Below are 22,716 nucleotides of genomic sequence, written 5' to 3' on the forward strand. Positions count from 1 at the left end.
TTAGGAAATCATTATACTCTATATGACATCATTACATAACTTTCTATGCAAATTCTGTTTTATTCAAATTCATTACTCTCCCCCTAACCCCGCAAAAAAACAAAAACAAAAAAAAACAGGAGCATGCAAAAAGAAAATGGTGAGAGTGCTATTTCATTAATCAACTGTGACTGCTAGTTTCTTGTAAGCTAGTAACAATATAGGATCCTCAAATCCTAGTCAAAGTTGGCATTTCAAACTTTTTACAGAAGCACTAAATATTTGAGACAAAAAAGCCTCAACAAAGTAAATTTGTTTTTTTGATAATGTGTTCATTTCAAATGACTTGAGGGGCAGAAACTTAAAAAAAAAAAGCTAATAAAAAGCCAATACAGAACATGTTAGAAAGCAAATGGTTTATTCAAAATGCAAAAGTCCCTGATGCTAGTTTTTCCTGTACTCCCAGAAGATCAAGGACTGCTTTTGTAAATGGAACCTTTTTTCCATAGCTCTTCTTACCTGGACTACAATGTAGCCTTGTCTTAATCTTGAACTCTATATTGGTTGATTATAAAATATACCTAAGGAAGTTTCCTGCAAGAAAAACAAATTGAATTTCGCTTTTAACTTTTCTAAAAACACTTGAGTCAAAGGCTTCAGGGACACCAAATTTCCTAACATTTGATTTTGCTAAAAAAAAAAAATTAAACCGTCTATTTAAAAGAGAACTCTATCAAACTATTATCTATACTTACCTTAATCTAGGGGATATGCAGAACATTCTATACTCTGCCTTTCAAATTATACATAAGCCTGAAATTTGTTCTATCTTTCCTATCAAATTTCTTTCCTTCAGTACTAGTTGTTGGTTCAAGAAAACTAATGCTAAATAAACTTTTCCTATCCTAATCTGCTAGAAAGTGATATTAATCTAAAACTTTTGTATTTTCTAGGGTAGAAGAAATTAATTAAACAAGGAAATAATAATGCTTTATTCTTAACGTGATCAGATTTTTATCTTAAAAATGTTCAAATCAATAAGTGTTGTTAGTTATATTATCCAATTGTGTTAGTTAAGTGTAGAATATATCAAACTACCTTAGGAGCAGGTAGAAAAAATTATTAAAGAGGATTTGTTTGTTCAATGAAAGAAAAATATTGGACTATCAAAAATATACACATGTATTTTCTATGCAACAAATAAACTCTATTAATATGAACTTTTACTTATAGTGCCCTAATTTTAAAGTACTAAAAGATTACATGTGAAAAAGGAGAATTGGAAAAACAAAAACAAAAACACACAAAAAAAATCCAAAAACCATAAAAGTCAAACTTTAATTTTAAAAACAATACTTTTTTTAACCACCAAGTACAATTTTAAAATTTGGTAAGGGTTATCAATTTTACCTCAATACTACAGGTTTTTCATGCAATGCTAAGGGGTGAATCCTGAGATTCAATGACACTAATAATTACCACTGAGTAACGAATATCCCCAGCCCTATTACAATGTTTAACTCCATCATTTCAAGTATACAATAATCTGACCAATTTCAATATTTTGAAGGCTGCTTTGATCCCTTTGCCTTTTCATATTCTCCAAGGTAAGCAGGCACACAGAAAAATAGTATATAAGTTCTCTCTAAAAGATAATACACGTGACAAACAAAGACAATATATATTTGGAGTATTTGGTAAACTCCCAAAACTCTTTTCATCTACTACTACAGACTCACTTTTAACAAAATTTAGTGAGTAAAAGTTACATATTTTAGTATGCTTTGCTATATTTTAATACTCTATAATATATAACTGCAATTTAGGAGATTTTTTTAAGTAGTTCAAATATATTCAAATCCAGGAAGTCACATCAATTCTATTCTATAGTCGACCAGGACCATCTCTGTAAATAGCCTTAAGTTCAGTCTATACACCAATGTATATTGATCTCCTAAATCAACAAAATTCCAATGCACACTCATACTAAGGAGATCACTACAGTGATCTTAAATAAACTGAAGCTCTAACTTGTAGAAAACCAAAGATGAAATAAGTATCACACTACAATTTGTCTTGTAAATAAGTTTTCTAGGAAGTGTTTTGCAACGAAAGGCCATCAACAGAAAAAAATGAGGATTTTTATTGAAGAGAACAGATTCTTACAGAAAGAGACTTTAAAGTGAAAAACTTTTGATGGATTCAGATAGATTTGCCTAAAATTTTTGTAATTTCGTGGTCATAAATAAATTTGAAATACCTTGAATATTTTGAAAGTAGAATTGGTATTTCCTTGAAGAACAAAAACAAAAGTTGTAAGTTCTCCAAAGAATCAAACCAATAGAAAAGGGGGGAGATGAGTTTCTATTAAAAAAGAAATAGATGACCAAAAATATAAAAATTTCACATGAAGAGTTGTAGCCTGAATTAACTTAAAACAGTCATTGAATTTAGGGAGGGACGAAGGGAGGGAGGGAGAAAGACAAGGAAGGTAGGGAGGGGGAAAAAGGAAAAAGGAAACGAAAGGCAAGGAAGAAGGGAAAGATTTTTTCTAGTGCACGCACCAACTTTTCCCTTATTAAGAATATTAAGAATATAAACATAGGTTCATGGATTTTAACAAATGTACCAATAGTGTAAGATATATATGTGGAAGTAGGGGGTATATGGAAATATTATGACTTCTCAATTTTGCTGTGGCCCAAAAACTGTTCAAAAATAGAATAGTCTTTTAAACTGATAAAAAGTAATTCTTTGTCATTATCATGTTCTATAAAGTTTGTGACAATTTGCCTTGTGAAGGTTAAAATGTGTTTGTGACTTTAAGTATCACTATCCCACAATACTGTGAAATTTATGTAATCACTTATCTCAATAAAAATTATTTTTAAAAAGTAATTCTTAATTTTAGAATATGTGGCATAAGCTTAGTAATGTGAAGTATTCCTATCAGAAATGACAAATGTCAAAACAGAGTTCATAACAAATGATATAAGCAGGTCTTGTAAATATTTTTGTATGTCATTCCATTTTTTTTTTCTACTGAGGCTAAGATTAGTAACAGATTCATTCTCATAGAACTTTAAAAAAAAAGTTAAGAGGGGCACAGAAGGTGGCCCAGTGGTAGAGTGTTTTCCCGGCATGCACGAGGCCCTAGGTTCGATTCCTTAGCACCACATAAGCAAGAAAAGCCAAAAATGGTGCTGTGGCTCAAATGGTAGAGCGCTAGCCTTGAGCTAAAGAGCTCAAGGACAGTGCCCAGACCCAGAGTTCAACCCCCAAGGCCAACAAAAAAAAAAAAGTTTAAGAAAACCCAATAATCTCATTTATCTTCATCAACTTTCTTGAATTTTTTTTTTTAATCAAAGAGCACAACCACACTTCATTCTAAGAATACTCTCAGCATTTTCTTAGGAAAGAAAACAGTCTTTGTTGGCCTGTCACCAAACTTACTACCTACCATATTCTCCAATACTTTAGATGGTTATGTGTGAGATGCTACTAGCACTCTATTAACCTAAGTCTTGTAGAACTCAATAGTAAATATAATCAGATCTTTAACCCTAGGGCATATAGGAAACTTACAATCTTAAATTCATACTTACTCAAGGATTTGTATGAACAATATTGCATTTTATCCTCAATGAAAACTATTAACTGTATATTATATACTAACAAACATACAAATGCAAGTTGTATATCTTGAATAATCAAATTTCTAATAATATACTGAATATATCTGAGAAGACATTACTGTATAATTATCATATGAAATATTGTGATTATAAACTTATACTATTTTTGAAACTTTAATAGATCTCCTTTTCACATCTGGAAGGAGTAATAAGAAAACCCACCACCATTTATTAAAGAGTCTTCTTGTAAAATTTATCAACATTTTTTCTTTTTTTGGGGGGGGGGTCCGGTCATGGGGCCTGAACTCTGGGCCTGGGCGCTGTCCCTCAGCTCTTCAGCTCAAGGCTAGCGCTCTACCACTTGAGCCACAGCGCCACTTCCGGCTTTTTTCTTTTTGCTTATGTGGTGCTGAGGAATCGAATCCAGGGCCTCATGCATGCAAGGCAAGCGCTCTACCACTGAGCCACCTTCCCAGCCCTCATTTCTTTTTTTAAAAACATCTATAATCACACTGTCATTGCATTACTAGTATGTGAAACACATATAAAATAACTTCCTAATTCAGACATTGTAGTAACGTCTTTCTGTATAGCAAACTCAATGTTTAAAACAATCCTAAAGGAATTATTTTCCCATTTCTTACAAAAAAATCGGGGCTTGTAGGAGTTGAAAAATATATACCCAAGTCTAGATGGGTAGCAAGGTGGAGGACTGAAAATCTGGTACTTGGGCCTTTCTAGTTCCTAACATGTGATATTCCTATCATAACAGTTGATTGATATTATTAAAATGCCTCACTTTTTGTCTTTGTCTTTCAAATATGAGCAGTATTAAAAAAACAATTATTAGTTACTTATTTCAGAAAAATAATATCACTACTTACTAGGAGTCCAGTTACTAACCACAATTTAACACAGAATTATTAGAAATGTATATATATTCAAAACCTTGAATTTCAAGAAGTTATTTAACCATAATGCCTAAGGAATAATATTTTCCTGCCATGTATTTTTCGTAGAAATAGATGCTCATTCTAATCAAGTAGCCATTTTCTTCTTCCTTAGTTTATGAAAATGATGTAAAGTTCTACTAACATATTTTAGTTAGGTGACTGATGAATTGTAAAAGCTTATAGGTATGTTGCTGTGGTTTATAACTATGTTGTGGTTTTTCTAGTTATCTATTCATAAAATATTTGCAAATCATGTAGCAGTTCTATTACCAAAAAACATGGTGAAAAGAAGAATATGCATATTGCAAACAGAAAGATGGATAAACAAAAGAGGCAGACAGTAGCATATGTTCAAAGAACTAATCACAAATAAGCAGCATTCAGACTCAACTTATTCAAGTTATCTTTTGCTAAATTTTGTTTTATAGAAAACGTTTGTATTCTCTATTTCATTTTGTAGAAAAACTCTAAGTATCATAGCTATAAAAATATTATTGCTAGTTTAATTATAAAATAAATGGATGAGAGCTACATTTTACTTAAACTTACCAAGTTTAAAAAAATTTACTAGCCTCCAATAAAGTATAATAGGTGAAAATTCTATGAACACAAGCAGTTCTAGAAGTATTCTTTTTTTTTAACTTGTTTCATGTGAGTATAGACTTATGATTTAGAATCATGCTCACTTTAAAGCATAATTAGGCTTAAAGGAAAATACTTAAAAATTTTTAATCTATCTAAATTTAGACAATACAAAGCAAAAAACTTATTCTGTCAAATACATACTACATAAATTTTCTAAAATAATAAGCCTAAAAATAATATTGAAGAGATTCAACAGACTTAAAGATTTTTATCTGAACTTCTCAAACTGCATGAGTCTCACCATTTCTTACTTTTAATTAGTAAGAAATATTTAAATGATGGAAGATTTAATATTTAATTTTGGTAGGCACAGTAACCTTTTTAACCTTTCTTAGGGAACACTGACCCCTAAAGGTTCTAAATTTAAATAAGTTTCACAAATTTCTAAGTTTAAGTAGTACTCAGGCCTTGTTTTTGTCTGTATTATTATAAATATATGTAAACTTATTACAGACAGAATCATATATACATTAACTATTTGGAAATGATTTTTATGAATTATAAAGCCACTATATCATGCTTCCGTTAATAAAATCAATCAAAATTAATGTAAGAAATATTCAGAAATTTAGAACAATATTCTAAATAATTATACCAGAGATTTCTGACCTTAATGCTTTATTCTTATACAGCTAAGAAGTATAGTTGTCTAGGTATCCAGGAGGATTTGTATCAAAATACCAAAATCTGCAGATGCTCAAATCCCTTATACACAAAATGGCAAAGAAAGTATATATAACTTAATGTAACTCATTATCTTTCCCAATTCTTTAACCCCTCTCTAGATTATTTGTAATATCTAATACCATGTAAATAGTTATTACACTGCTTTATTTAGGGAATAAGTACATACAGGTTAAGTATTAGACACAATTTTTCCTAAACTATTTTCCACACACAGCTGGTTTAATTCTTGCATGTGAAGGTCCAACTGTAAATGCTAAAGACCTAAATTAATCAACCACATGACAATATGTTCTTTCTGACAGCTGTACTTACATAAGCATATATTCTTATTATGTCCTTTTATTTTATTTCTCAAAGACAGACAAAAGAGAATTTTTCCAAATGGAAAGTCTTCACAAAAAGGCCAAAACACCATTTACTTCTGAAGAGGAAAGAAGATAATGTGGCAATGAATACTCATTCATACCTGTTGTTTCCAATTATCTTACAAAACACATGCATCAGAGTTGTTTTAGCTATGTAAAGAATTTTGGACACAATTTTCAAGATGTTATGTACAAGAACAAAAATGTGTATGTCACTCATCTACTTAATCAACTTTTTTCATCTTAAAATACTTAACAATGTCTCTAAAATTAATCCAATTAAAATTGCCAGTATTTCTAATCATGAAATTTAAGGCAACAAAAATCACACAATTGTATAAAATGAGTTTCAACTCAATTTTGAAAAAAAATAGTTGAACAATATTAAATAAGGTAACTATTAACAAGAAAAGACTGTGAACATTTGTGTAAGATGGAACTTTGAAACATGAACCTTGCTATCAAGAGGAGTTTGCTGTAGAAACATATCAGTTACAACACCACTCAAAAGATAGTTTAATTTTATTTTTGATGCTTATTAATAGCCTCTTATTTCTATTTTTAATGTCAAAATTACCAATAAAAGGTATGTATTCTTAATATTTAGGTTGCATCTACTGTGGTCTATGTCTACAGAGCACTAAAGGCAACTATGTTTTCAACATGAAAACTTGCCTTTTCATAGCTTCAATGGCTCCTTCCTTGACATCTTTCCCAATTATTGTACATTTCTGAGAAGTACTTCTTCAGTAGCTTCTATCTCATTAGATTTATTAAAAATAATTATCTTGGCTCCTTAATTACTTTGGTTTCTAATTTGAATTATGACTTACATAGCAATGTGACCTATGAATAGGGAACATAAATAACAGACGTAGCATTCATTATTAGCTTATTTTTTTAATTTTCTACTAAAACAGTAGTATAAATTTTCTACTAAATTGAGTAGAATAGCTTTTGAGCTCTTAAAAAGGAAAATGTTTATTTATTCAAACAAGAGAATAAAAATACCTACAACAAATTAGGTTACCAGATTCACACCAATACATTCTCATTTCAAACTTGAATATATAGTGAGTGCCATACAAAATTAAGTGACCTGTAGTCCATGCTAAAACAGTTAACTTTAAAAACCTTGGTCAGATATTATGTACTAATGCTTCAATCATAATTAAGTCCATTCCCTGGATCCTAAACTCTAACAAGCAGCCTAGAGTCCAAAGGAAGTAGGAATATTACTAGTAAAAGCATAGAGAATCAGAAAGTTTATAACTCTGGAAAAAAAATGAGTGCAAGTATCAGAAAAAGCAAAAATTTATGAACTTATAAAGCATAGCATCTTTCTATACTGCAAATAAATGTGTAACTATTTCTTTAATATAATGATTATAGGACAGTTCCTCACAACAGTCTTCAAACTTCTAAAAATTTAACAACATGCTTGTTATGTAGTTTTAAAAAAGAGCCTTGTTGGGAGAGAGGAAATATAAAGATAGATATAAATGTCTTCATAATGGACATAAGTCTCCAGCTATATGTATTATGCATGAAATGATTCATTTCTTAAGACTTCCTAAGTTTCAGTATTTTATTACAACACATCTTGAATGACCTTCTACAGGTCCCATGTACATGCTGTGAGCTCTTGCTCTCTTCCACCCCGCCCCCCCATCTCTGTCTCTGTGTTTTAAACTGTTTCTGTTTTTGCTTTCTCTCTTTTCTTAGGCTACCACCCTCTCCTACACCTACCTGTATCTTCTGTATTTCCCTGTCTCTCTTGTTTCTGGAGTCTTTGTCTCCAGGTATACATCTCTGCACATTTCTCTCTGCCGCTCGAACTCTCTGAATTCCACTGATTTATCATTCAGTAATTGTCTCTGGATGGGTCTCATGGCATGTAAGTACCTACACCTCTGTCTCTTTGTATGTGTTCTGTCACTTCTATTTTGGATGTCTTCTATCTCTACCTCTGCCTTTATCTCTTTTGATGTATCTATTTTATTGTCTCTCTTCTATACTGCACATCTCTACCTTCTAGGACTCTTTTGGACTCTTACTCTGAGATCTTTCTCTGAGTGTGAGTGTGATGTGTGTGTGTGTGTGTGTGTGTGTGTGTGTGTGTGTGTGTTTGTCTGCCTCCATAAATGTGTCTGGATCTCTATGTGTCTTTGAGTACCATTCTGTGTCTCTTTGTTTCTAACTATACTTCTGATATTTCTCTTTGTCAGTCTTCTCTATTTTTTCTTTTACTTTACATTTCTTTTTTTCCCCTGCATATCTTTTTCCCTCGCTACTCTCATTCTTTCTTTTAATATGTCTCTTCCTCTGTGTGCCTGTATATGTCCCCATCTCTGTGTGTATATTGTATGTGTATGTGTCTCTTAGTGACTGTGGTAATATATGGACTTCTTTGTGTAGACCTCCTTTGTGTATGTTTGTGTGTGCATGCACATGTACACTTGTCAACTTCTGACATACTGGTTAGAACAAACACACTTCATTCAGTGCCTTGAACTGCCACAGCACCTGGGGCTTGGCATTAATACCTAAAAGTCCTTACCTTTTGACCAGACATCCATTTGTACTTCTATTCTTGTTTGCTCTGGCAATATCTCTGGTTTATGCTCCAAGACTGTAGCTAAAATAAAGCCAACTCTAGATAAATAAACTTTAAAAATATTAGACATTATTTATATCTTACCTTTGTTTAACAGAGAATTTACAGGATAAATGGTTTTCTAAGACATTTACAATAGAACAATTAACTATGTTATTTCAACAGGTGAAATTAAATCTTCCCCTCAAAAAAAAATCTTTTCTCCATAGTTATATTTTCCTAAGTACAATTTAGATTAAACTTTCAAACATCCTTGCGCCTGTGGTGATAGAACATTTATTTAATAAATATTCTCCAACTACAATGTCAAGCATTTAAGAAAATCTCATTAATGCTATAAATTTTACATTAAAAACTTCAAATTTATTGAATTGATTTACTATTTCTATATTCACATAAAATATTTAACACAAAAGCAATTTAAGATTTCTATGCTAATTTTCTTAAATAACATGAAGCCTTGCAAAATTATTATTTTTGTCTTGTATTTGTTTTAATAGTCAAGCTGATATGAGCTATGCAACTTTTTTTTTCTTTTCTTAGGTGTGCTTTTAAGGAGAATAAAATTAGATTTACCTCACAGCTAGACCCCTGAGTTCTTTAAAAAGTCCTCAAATAGAGCTGTAGTAAGCTTCTCCTTTTCCAATTTTCTCTAAATATGTTGATCTGGAGTTGGCAATCTTTTTCTAAGTTCCTCATTTACTTTTGGATTAGCTGAAAATATAGGAAGTTATTAATATCAAAGAAATATGTTCTAGTCAATGAAGCCATTTCCCTACATATTGCCTAAAAAGGTTAATAATAATTGCAGTATTTTAATAAGATATTCATATAGCAAGACATGTAGAAAATACAGTCTTTAATAACCTCTGGAGTATTTTAAAACATGTCTTACAGGCCTTAATGTGCTTAGTAATATACTATTTAAAACCATAATTTTATCCCTCTGCAATATACAGTCACTCTTCCTCATCATTTACCCAGCTAATGAATGCCAGCAATTAGCAAAATGTAATCCCATTGCACAATCATTTTAATGCTTTTAGCACTCAGAAAAGTAAACACCAAATTAATACTGCTCAAGCCATATCAGATCCTAGTTGGAAGCAAGCAATTATAGTTCAGCTCCTCAGGTGTAATTAAATGATTGGAATGATTTAGTTCCATAAATGCAAGTTAATTCATAAGCAAGCAACAAATATACTGGGAGTAATTACAAGAAACATTGACAGTCTAAGCAGGGCAAATGGTTCCATGAAGCTGCTGCAGTAAAATGCTGCCCTCTCCTGGGCATATAAGTGAATTACTCAGGGCCAAACAATTCAATAACAAACCTAACTTCAAGTCACCACACAAATTAACAATAACTAGCATTATCAGCTTGATTTTATTCCATCTATCAACATGCTTACATGTATGTTTTATGTTATGATAATTTGTAAACACATATATAATTATTTTTCCAATAATTCTCTGAATGAAGAGTACCAAAACATTAGACGATTCCTAAACTTATTTTGCTCAACACTAGCATTCTACCATTGGAGCACAGCTCTATTTCCAGCTTTTTAAATGCTTAGTACAGATAAGAGTTTCAGAGACATTCCTGTCTGAGCTGGCTTAAAACTGCAGTCCTCACATCTCAGGTTCCTGAGTAGCTAGGATTACAACCATGAGCCACTGCTAACTAGCTGATTTCTAAACTTTTAATGAAATCAAACAAGGCTCAGATAGCTCTGACAGAGTGTATGTAACATCTAGTACTTATGTAGACTGCCAGACTACACCTATGATCTCTCAATGACTGTTCCATGTTACAATTAAGCTATAGTTTCAAAAGTAATAAGATCTGCATGAAAATATGTGTTACTGTGGCTTTCTATAATGATTTAATTATTTTTTGATGACTTAAAATAATAAAAATTTAATCACCAGTGTAACTGCCACTATAAGCATTTTTTTTCTTTTTCTTTTTTTGTTGGTCATGGGACTTGAACTCTGGGTCTGGGCGCTATCCCTCAGCTTTTTAGCTCAAGGCAAGTGCTCTACCACTTGAACCACAGCACCACTTCCAGCTTTCTGAGTGGTTTATTGGAGATAAAAGTCTTGTGGGGTTGGCTTTGAACTGCGATCCTCAGATTCAGATTTCAACCCGAGTAGCCAGGATTACAGGCGTGAGCCACCGGCGCCCGGCCACTATCAGCATATTTTAAGACATAAAGAGAGCCAGGCTCTGGCTAAACTTTCAGAAGCTATGCTTTCAAAAGTTATGCTATACTCAATGTCTGTATTAAAAGCATGCATCTGTAATACAAATCCTAACCAGCACTATCCCTGTGCTTTTCTGCAGCACTGAGCATGTTCTCTAAGAAAATATTTCAATTTGTATAACAAATGGTTACTTCATGAATAAATGTCAATGATACTTGAAAAATACAATGTTTAATACAACATGAGTACCTTTAAGGAGGAGAGAGTATTAAATTAAGAGTCTTATAACTTATTTCTCAAATACACTAAACAACTATATTCTAAGTCATATTCTGTACAAACTATAAGAATAAAATAAAGCAAAATATTTAAAAGTCCTGTAACTAAGTTTAAAATGTACAGCACATTTGCTTTGCCCTTGGTGTCAGATTCTTATTTTTCAATTCATATCTTGTACACTGTAAGTTAATTGCTTTTGGAAAGTACTTATTATTCATGTAAAAATTAATGTGCCAATGTGTTTAAATCCTCTTAAATGACCATTCATGCATCTTTCTTCTTTAAGTACCAATGAAATCTGTCAAAAGACATCAATGCAAAATGATCCTAAAGAAAGTTCTAACAGAGATTTTTTTCTGCTAACACAGATTTTCATATTCACCAACTTTACTTAAAATCCATTAATTTTTTAAGCTACTTTTAATAAATTCACCAAGTAAAATTTTTAGGCCCCATAGTCTGTCATTTGTGTTCCAGCTGACATTATGAATATTAATAACAGTGTTATCCTGATTAAATAGGCTTCATATGAAATCCCTGTGAATCCTATAGCTCAGACATCTCATTTTTCCAACTCTTTATGAATTTGGATTCAGACATTAAACTGGAAAAATCTTAAAATACAGATTTAATGGCATATTTGCATATTCTTAAGCAAAAATTAGATGTTTAAATGACCAAAACAATTAAGACATCTACATATTATAACAGAAATAGATTTCTTTAACATATAACATATTTTATTTTTCTGTCCTCTTTAGGACAAAAGATTAAGGCTAAAAAAATGCTAATTCTTGCCCCTATCTTAAGGATTTAATATGAAGAACTTTAGGTAATATACATATATATATTTATATAAAGGAAAGTTGAATGACTTTATAGTAGACAATCAGATAAACTAGGCTCCTTAGTCAAAATGCTAACTTATTACAGACAAAGCAAGTTAACTGTTTTATTACTACTAATCTCCACCATTAGGTTCTAAGAGGCAAAATCAATTTCTCACTAAAATTATTAAACTGTATGTACTAGATAAAGTTACCTATGTTTTTCTGAAAAAAATCAAAAGCTAACATATTAACATCTGTTAAGTTAAAATCTTCCCTCCTACAGATTCCTAATCTTATTCTTCCAAATTATTTTTAATACTCAAAGGAATCGAGTTTTATTACATAGAATAAAAGGTGAATAAATAAGCAATTTTTTTCTATCTCTCTACATATATGGGAGTATCAATAACAGTTTCAGACTTTCATCTGTCAAAAAATGTAGATTGAACAAATTTAAATAAACATTCTCTGAAATGTAATTTAACTCTCTGTGTTTATTCAACATCAAAACACTTTGTAAAAATAATTAGCTTTGGCCAGTTTAAATTTTCTAATTTGCTTAAAAGTCATAATACTGACATTTAGCCATTAAAACTGAATAATGCCTTTTCATAGAAAATGTTTTTTTAACATAATTTCATTTTATTTTGTCTTTAGTTTCATCTAAATAGGTCTTATTTTCCCCTTTACCAGCCAAACACTCCTCAAAGAAGAAGAAAGACATTTCTTGATTTTATATCCTTTATTCTATCTTTTCTAATTGTTCTTTTGTGTTTTCCCAGTATCTTGACTTGAATATTATAAAGTCTTCAAACACTCAACAGCACAAGCATCACTTCTCAAACTTTACATACACTCAGCTCTCTGGAAACCTTGATGTGTATATTTTTATTCAGCTGGTCCTGGGAAAGCTTTCTATCAAGCTTATAGGTCATGGTGATGTTTTTCTGAGGGTCATGTGTGAAATAGGACAGGTCTACAATCTACCTCACCCTGGCTTCCCCATATAACAATGACCAATTTCTACAATGAAGCTGAAATCATTCCTGAAAGGAAGTGTAACTGTTTGGGACATGAATGAATTTACTAAGTTTGAACATTCATGATTGTTTTCTTTCAAACAATTCCTATTTTTTCAATGTATATGTTCTCCATTTAAAGCTGTCTGCCAAGACTCAAAGATGAAGAATCAATAATTCATTTACATATATTATTTTACAAATTATTTCACAAATAATTACTGAGTGTCTAAAATATCATCCAGGGCTTGGAATGTGGCTTAGTAGTAGAGTGCTTGCTAGCATGCATGAATCCCTGGGTTCGATTCCTGAGTATCACATAAACAGAAAAGGCCAGAAGTGGCACTGTGATTCAAGTGGTAGAGCGCTAGCTTTGAGCACAGAGAGGCTCCGGGACAGTGCCCAGGCCCTGAGTTCAAGCCCCAGCACTGGCAAAAAAAAAAAAAAATCCAAAGTATTTGGCTAGATTTTTTAGGATGTCTGTAATGAATACGGGAAAACGAAGGTATGTCTTAACATAAATAAATATATGTCTTAACATAAATAAATATATGTGTGTGTGTGTGTGTGTATCTTATGTGCTTATGTTTTTTTAAACCAAGCATCAAGCATTTGAGTTTGGCAATGGTAGCAACTCTGGTAATGCAGTTTCTGATTGCAAGTAATTGTGGCTATCAAGTAATGATAACTTGATTGAGTATGCACTTAGATTTGCATTAGGAAACACATTTCTAGAATAAGTATAGTCTCCCAAACTAATGTCTCTGAAAAAAAATCTGCCTATGAGTGGCAGCATAACTATAGCAGAATAAATTTTAATACTTATTTACATATCTCTATTTCATAAGCTATGAGTTTTACAGTATGAGACAACTGTATTTGTTACACAATGACTTAGTTTTAACATTAAACAGAAAAAAAAATGTGATCAAAGACCTATTTATTAAAGAACAGAAAAAATGTTCTAAAGGTCTACAATTATGGCCTTAAATTTATAGAAACATGTAGGTTATTTAACTGTAGATCACCTTATTTTGCTCATTTGTAGAATTCAAGTATTACCTGTCCTCTGAAAGAAAAGGAATTTTAAAATGGGATTTTGTTCCCAATAAAACTCAGAATTCTAAAAACGTATTTTAAGTAACTGATGCCTTTTTCACTAAAGCTACATTGTAGTAAAGGTATGGCAAGTTTTGAATGATGGAATTTTAAAAAATTACTATCTCCTAATTCAACCAAAAAAATTACATATGCCAAATCCAAGGTATAAACTGCATCATTTTAAATAGTAATTATAACAAGAAACTCTAAATTTTATGCTTCCTAGGTTAAAAAGTTTTGATAATTTCTATATTGAAATACTTTTATTAAATGTCCAATGAGGACCACTACATTTCAGAGAGCCAGTTTTCATATTATATAATGTAATATATACCATGTAGTAATATGTCCTACTATTGGCTTTCTATCATATTCTTGAGAGACAAAAGTCTCTCAAGCATTCAGAGCCCTAGGCACAATCTTTTCCAAAAAATAAATCCAGGGGCTGGAAAGGTGGCTTAGTGGTAGAGCGCTTGCCTTGCATGCATGAGGCACTAGGTTCAATTCTTCAAGCACTACATAAGCAAAAAGAAAAAAGCCAGAAGTGGCACTGTGGCTCAAGTGGTAGAGCGCTAGCCTTGAGCTGAAGAGCTGAGGGACAGCACCCAGGCCCAGAGTTCAGGCCCCACGACCGGACCCACAAAAAAAATAAATAAATAAAAATAAAAATAAATAAATCCATTCATCCAATGTGCTCATTCCCTACAATACTCTAACAACTTAAGTTCCTTGGAGGTAGGAAAGCAAGAGGAAGTTCAGTGAGTAAGCATAAGAAAAGTAGTCTGTAGCTATCAAAAAATAAAATTCACATACTATATCATGTCACAATTCCAAAACTAAAAGTATTTAAAACATAGATAAAATCTATTTTTATGTACAAAGATGTTGTTGAAGCAATTCTGTTTGTAAGACCAAATTCTTGGGGCTGGGAATGTGGCTTAGTGATAGAGTGCTTGCCTAGCATGCATGAAGCCTGGGTTCGATTCCTCAGTACCACATAAACAGAAAAGGCCAGAAGTGGGGCTGGGGATCAAGTGGTAGAGTGTTAGCCTCGAGCAAAAGAAGCTCAGGCACAGTGCCCAGGCCATGAATTCAAGCCCGATGACTGGCAAAAAAATAAAAATAATGAAAAAAATAAAGAAAAGAAAAAGAGCAAATACTCATGTTTCAGTCACACTGCTTCTGTTCCTCACACACAACAAGCTCCTTCTCACATCAGTTTTTATACTTGTATATACCTCTGCCTGAAATTCTCCCTAAGTCTCTATTTTTCTCATCATTCAGCTCTGGCTCAGAAGTTATCTCTTCCAAAAGGTTTTGTCTAGCCATCAGATCTAAAGCAGTAACAAACTCTTCTCTCATCACATTACCTACCTTACTGCTTTTATGAAACTAATTTTTTAGAGTTTTATGTCTTTGTTCTTGGTATTTTCAGTCAGTTTTATACATGGAAGTTACATGTAATCAGGACTCTTGATTTCTTCTCCATTTCTGTATGTTCAGTCAACTGTAGCATTAAAAAAAATTACTAGGGCTAGGGATGGTGTTTAGTGGTAATGCTTGCCTAGCATGCATGAAGCCCTGGTTTCAATTCCTCAGCAAAATAAAAATAATAATAATAAATTATTAAATATGTAGTTGACAGCAGATGGATGGACAGATAGAAAGCCAGGTGATAGTTTGGAACTTGAACTAACACAAATGCTCTTCAATGGAATAAAATAAAAGGTAGTCTGACCATATAGTAAATTTGTTTTATCCCATAAATGCAAGAGAAATATATAATGTTCAGAAGATTCTTTAAACAAACATCTTTTAAACAGTTATACATACTAAAAGCCAATTACTATTCTATGAATTTGATACAAATCATAAATAAAACAAATACATTTCTTATGAAAATATTTTATTAGTCAAAACAGCACAAACACAAAACTTCAGAGAAATTAAGAGGAAATATAAAATTATAATTATATTTGCTCATATGGTTGAAGAGACAAAGTACATTTTTTCAAGAATATACATAGGAGGGACTGGGAAGGTGGCTCAGTGGTAGAGCGCTTGCCTTGCATTCATGAGGCCCTCGGTTCGATTACTCAGCACCACATAACCAGAAGAAAAAAAAAAGCTGGAAGTGGCACTTTGGCTCAAGTGGTAAATGCTAGCCTTGAGCTAAAGAGCTGAGGGACAGCGTCCTGCCAGAGTTCAGGCCCATGACCAGACCCCCTCCCAAAAAAATTAGGAAACTACTCCTAATAATTAGTCCAAAGAAAATACCTTAAGAGTTGTTGTTGAGAAAATGAAAGAAATGTTTTGTTTTATTTTTGTATTTACAATTATTATCATGTATCTCTATTACACATAATAATTCAAAACTCATAAATAAACAGAATTTAGTAGGAAACCTTGAGGACTTTACACTTTAGCCTTTCCTAATTATATTTTACTATGGTTGTTTCCTTTCTCATTTGGTGTAAGGAGAGTGCAAAGCTCAAAACAAAAACCTAATAATGTGTAGATAAGAAGTTATTGACACCTGTAATCCTGGCTACTCAGGAGGTTGAGATCTGAGGATCATGGTCCAAAGCCAGCTACAGCAATAAAGTCCATGAGACTCTTATCTCCAATAAACCACTCAGAAAACCTGAAGTGGCACTGTGGTTCAAGCAGTAAAGCGCTTGCCTTGAGCTAAAGAGCAAAGGGATATCGCCCAAGCCTAGAGTTCAAGCCCCATGATCAACAAGAAAAAGAAAGAAAGAAGTTATTGAAACAGAGAAGCTCAAAATGTATGAAAGAGGCTCTGAGAATTAAGTAAATGTTTCTTTAAAATCTTATTTCTTAGTTCAATTATGAGCTATTTACAGTAGCCTCCCAGTTCAAGAATTTATAATGAAAGAAAGTGATTTTTATATTAGTACTGTTGTGTGTCTGTCACAGATAATTCTACTTTGGTGTATTGCTTTAGCGATCAAGAAATTATTATATCAAAAAGAATTTCCAATCACTGAAAATGGAGCATTGAAGTGTCAACTTGACTTTGCCAGGTATTTGATCAAGAACTAATCTAGATGTGTCCTGAGAGTTTCTGGATAAAATTAACAGTCTAATTAGTATATTGGGTAAAGTAGACTTGCCCTTATGTGAGTATGCCATGCAGTCAGTTTAGTGTCTGGAGAAAACAAAAAAGTTTACCTGGGCTGGGAAGGTGGCTCAGTGGTAGAGTGCTTGCCTTGCATGCATGAGGCCCTGGGTTCGATACCTCAGCACCACATAAGCACAAAAAGCTGGAAGCCACAATGTGGCTCAAGTGGTACAGTGCTAGCCTTGAGCTGAAGGATTCAGGGACAGTGCCCAGGCCCAGAGTTCAGGCCCCACAACCAAAAAAAAAGTTGACCTCTGGAAGGGGAGGGAAAATTTCTCCCTGACTGTATTGAACCAGGACATCAGATCCTTCCCACTTTCACACTGAAATGTCTGATCTGATCTGGTAGTCTTCAGACTAGAACTACACCATCCACTCTCCTAGTTTTCAATCAAGTCTTGAGACTTGGAATGAAACTACAACAGTAGTTCTCCAGGGTTACCAATTACTGACTGCAGACCTTTGGTTTTTATCAGTCCCCATACTTGTATGAGCAAGCCATTATAATAAAGCTCTGTGCATGAATCTCTTTTTAGTTATTTCTGTAAAAAACCTGTTAAGAACTGCAGTCATAAAAGGACATAAAATAAATATCCAGTGTTTCAATAAATGACTTTTACATTTTCAAAATTTGCAGGACAAAACAGTATACACCATTTTGAATACATCAATCACTTTTTTTTAATGCAAATTGCAAATGATATTTGAGAGTGGATATGACAGTGGCGCAGCCTACTGGTTAAAAACATAAGCAAAACTTAAACAGTATTCTTTTCAAAAGACTAATCATATACTAGGTGTTTATAAAATATCCTGAAACGTTTTGCCCAAAGCCAAACTAAATCACTTAATCTAACAGAGGACAGAATATAAAAACAAAGTCAGCTTACAGAATAGCTTCTCCAGAAGACAAATAAATAGCCTGTTTTCTTAAGATTCATATGGTGCCAAGGTCTGATGCAGTGACTACTCCTATACACAAAGGCTTTCACTTCCACAGAACCAAATGAAGCTCTTGGCAAATCAAAGGTAAAAAAGTATTAGAGCAAGTTAAATCAATTTATTATAACAACTGTTAAGAGAAGCCACTTGAGGGCTGGGAAGGGGCCCAGTGGTAAAGCGCTTGCCTTGCATGCCTGAGGCCCTGGGTTCGATTCCTCAGCACCACATAAGCAAAAAAAAAAAAAAAGCCAGAAGTGGCGCTGTGGTTCTAGTGGTAGAGCGCTAGCCTTGAGCTGAAGAGCTGAGGGACAGCGCCCAGGCCCAGAGTTCAGGCCCCACGACTGGACCCAAAAAAAAAAAAAAAAGAGAAGCCACTTGAAATCAAATAATACAATAGCTACCAGAAAAGTCCTTCTAAAATAAAGTAAAAGCAATACTATAGACTTTTTTGTTGTAATGCTGATTGTCTAATGTATTCCACTTCAATCTATTCCATATTTTCTATAATTTAACAATATAGACATTAATATAGGCCCATATATCAAAATAAGTATACATTAATAACATTTAAACCAAGTTTTGAACACTTAATAATAACTTATCTCAATATAATGTTTAGTAATGCAATTTGCCAAGAATACTGTACCAATTTATTCCCAAAGGGCAAGACACATACAAACTATGCACTGTATTTTTTTTTTTTGGTCAGTTGTAGAGCTTGAACTCTGGGCTGTCCCACAGCTCTTCAGCTCAAGGCGAGTGCTCTACCACTTAAGCCATAATACAACTTCAGGTTTTCTGGTGGCTTATCGGAGATAAGTGTTTCATGGACTTTCCTGCCCGGGCTGGCTTTGAACCGTGATCCTCAGATCTCAGCCTCCTGAGTAGCTAGGATTACAGGTGTAAGCCACCAGCGCACAGCTACAGTGTATTTTTTAAAAACTGCAATACTGAAGATAGCTTCTGTTTTGTATAATACAATTACTAAAAATAAGTTTGTAAAATAGAAAAATAAATGTGATACCTATAGCTCACATTTCTTGTCCAATATCAAGAAAATCACAGCCACAACTATCCCTTGTTTTTCATGGAAAATACAAAGCTTTCATAATTTCTTGAGTCATTCTTTTTTTTTATTGTGAAAAAACTGTACAGAGGGGTTACAATTACATGGGCAAGATGAGTACATTTCTTATCAAGCATTGCAGCCTCCTCCTTTGTTTCCCCTTCCCATCCCTTCTAAGCCCCCGCCAATCCTCCTCCCACCCCCCCACCAAAGTTGTAAAGTTCGTTTTCGACATGACAACTTGTATTTCTCATTGTTGCAACGGGTCCACCTGTATCCTTACTTAAAGGATCTTGAGTCATTCTTAATAAGTGATTTCCTTGATGGAAAGTATGTAACCAGAATATGGTCCTATCAAGAAAATATGGGGATGGGCTGGGAAGGTGGCTCAGTGGTAGAACACTTGCCTTGCATGCCTGAGGCCCTGGGTTCGATTCCTCAGCACCACATAAGCAAAAAGAAAAAAGCCGGAAGTGGCGCTGTGGCTCAAGTGGTAGAGCGCTAGCCTTGAGCTGAAGAGCTGAGGGACAGTGCCCAGGCCCAGAGTTCAGGCCCCACAACCGGACCCAAAAAAAAAATGGGGTATGTCTACAATGGAATTCTATTCATCCATTAGAAAGAATGATATTATACCATTCGTAAGGAAATGGAAAGACATGGAAAAAATTATAATATGTGAAGTAAGCCAGACTCAAAGAAACATGTTGTTGCATGGTTGCCCTCATTTGAGGTAATTCAAACATGCCTATAAATCTGCAAGTAAACACACTAAATGGTTAAAATCAAAGTACACGTGATATGAAATTATACAGGTCTCTAGGCATTCACACATAGTAAGAAAAAAGGAGGATAGTCTTAGGAGAGGATCACAAAGGCACAAAAGCTATGTTCACCTGATCTTATAAATAATATTTTTGTTTTGGGGCCTGGTTGTGGGGCCTGAACTCTGGGCCTGTGCACTGTCCCTCAGATCTTCAGCTCAAGACTAGTGCTCTACCACTTGAGCCACAGCACCACTTCCGGCTTTTTTTCTTTTTGCTTATGTGATGCTGAGGAATCGAACCCAGGGCCTCAGGCATTCAAAGCAGCCGCTCTACCACTGAGCCACCTTCCCAGCCCCTAAATAATACTAATTGGAATAAACTCCAGGTAATGGAAACAAGAGGGTTTTTTTTTGTTGTTGTTTTCTTTTCCTTTTATCTCATTTGTTCATTTATCTGTCTTTGGGTGGGTTAGGAAGGACAGAGAAATGGTGGGACAAAGGGTGAACAAAGGCAGCAATAACACTCACTAGACACTATGCTGAAAATGAACATATAACTTATAGTTATACAGATATATATAGTTATATATCTATATAACGTATAATTATATATATAGTTATACCCATATAGCTTATGGGTAGAGATGGGAGAGAAAACTGGGGGTAGGGGTGACATTGTTCAAAAAGAAATTTACTGTTTATCTAACTTACATAACTGTGACTCCCTCTGTACATCACCTTTACAATAACAATAAATACATAAAAACAAAGAAATAAAAAAGAAGATGAGGGGTTGGAGATGTGGCTTCATGGTAGAGTGTTTGCCCAGCACACATGATACCCTCAGTTCAATTCCTCAGTACCTCATAAACAGAAAAAGCCAGAAACTGCATTCTAGCTAAAGTGGTAGAGCACCAGCCTTGAGCACAGAGAGGCTCAGGGACAAAGCCTAGGCTCAGAGTTCAAGCCCCAGGACTGGCAAAAAAAAAAAATTTTTTAAAGAATATGATCCTAAAGTAGACATTCCATAGTTTATGTTGAAGAAAAATGAACTATAAAATGGAAAAAAATAGATTGGAAATGTGGCTTAGTGGTAGAGTACTTGTCTAGCATGTATGAAGCCCTGGGTTCGATTCCTCAATACCACATACACAGAAAAGGCCAGTGTTGTGGTTCAAATCTACTAGCTTTGAGCAAAAGAAGCCCAGGGACAATACCCAGGCCCTGAGTTCATGCCTCAAAAATAAAAAAAGGAAAAAAACACAGAACACAGCCTGACTTCAAAAACAACTTTTATTTTTCTTGCAACTTAAAATTTATTAGATAATTTCAATTGTAAATTATGTGTTATCTCTATCTAGCTATAAAGTTTCTTTATAGAAATGTATGTGCAATTAATATTGCTTCAGAACTTTATACATTTAAAAATTATCTTAAAATTTAACGTACTATGTGATTTTTTTTATTTCTTTTTTATGTTCTTTCCCTCATGGTATAACCCCTGTTTTCATGGTATTTGATTCCGTTGCCCTGCATCTTGTATATGCATTTTTCTAATTTGGGGAGGGGAAGGGAAATAACAAAATGCTGAAATAAGGATATTGGTTGGCCAACTGTAGCAATGAGATATACAAGACACTATGTTGAACACGAATTTTACACCTTGGGAGTGGGGAAAGAGTTGGAGAGGTAAGGAAGGAAGGAATGATAGGGGAAAAACAAAGGAGGGGTAACATGCTTGATAGGAAATGTACCTATTACCTTACTCATGTAACTGTAATCACTCTGTACAGTATCTTTTCAATAAAAAATATATTTAATAAAAATAAAATAAAATAATAAAAATCTGACTAAATTTCATATATCTACAAAATCAGTAGGTGATACAACTGTCTAGCATTAGAAGCAAATTGTAAAATAATGTAGCCAGTGTATGCTATTTTAAAAAGATGTTTTTCCAGAAGACACTAGTGTTTTTTCATTTTAAAGAATGCTACGTATTTTTTAAAAAGATGTGTTTGTGAAATATAATAATTATTGTAAAATGACTGAATTATTTTAAAAATAAATAAAACTCTATGCATTTTACTATAAGATCTTTTATAAGCTGCTAACAACAACAAAGCTTGTTGAGACTGGTTTGGGACATGGGTAGGAAGGATACAGGAGAGTGATAGAGGTGAGGAGTCTGACCAAGGCAAATTGTACATGTACACAAGTATGTGAAAATGAGCTTCCTGTACAACTGAAGAAAAAGAAAATGAGGAAAACTTTTTATAAACTACAAATATTTAACTTATGACAAATGTCATAAATATTAAAATTATGACAAAACAGTCAAACATTATGTACCTCTGGAACTAACTATATAATACATACTAAAAAAGTATTATTCTCAGACAAGAAAGGAGCTGGAGAAAAAGAAACATAATTCATAGGATAGGTAGACCATGGAGATGTGAATTAACCATGACTAGTCAAC

The 22,716-nt window shown here is 33.2% G+C and overlaps 1 protein-coding gene across 2 annotated transcripts in view; it reads right to left on the bottom strand.

Annotated features, from left to right (window-relative positions):
* Mipol1 (mirror-image polydactyly 1) overlaps window positions 1-22,716 on the bottom strand; it is a 320,856-nt gene that overhangs the window by 270,163 nt on the left and 27,977 nt on the right. The window contains exons 1-2 of one of the 2 annotated variants that reach the window (XM_013012201.1): window positions 9,458-9,593; window positions 8,825-8,902 (exon numbers count right to left, since the gene is read on the bottom strand). The exons of the other annotated variant lie outside the window; for it this stretch is intronic. Of the exons in view, the coding sequence (XP_012867655.1) occupies window positions 8,825-8,843 (19 nt within the window). The 5' untranslated portion in view covers window positions 8,844-8,902; window positions 9,458-9,593. Of the gene's footprint in view, window positions 1-8,824; window positions 8,903-9,457; window positions 9,594-22,716 lie in introns of those variants that run through there. 2 annotated transcript variants of the gene reach the window in all.

Source organism: Dipodomys ordii, unplaced genomic scaffold, assembly GCF_000151885.1.
Source record: "Dipodomys ordii isolate 6190 unplaced genomic scaffold, Dord_2.0 Scaffold16, whole genome shotgun sequence".
In the NCBI taxonomy this organism is placed as follows: Eukaryota; Metazoa; Chordata; class Mammalia; order Rodentia; family Heteromyidae; genus Dipodomys; species Dipodomys ordii.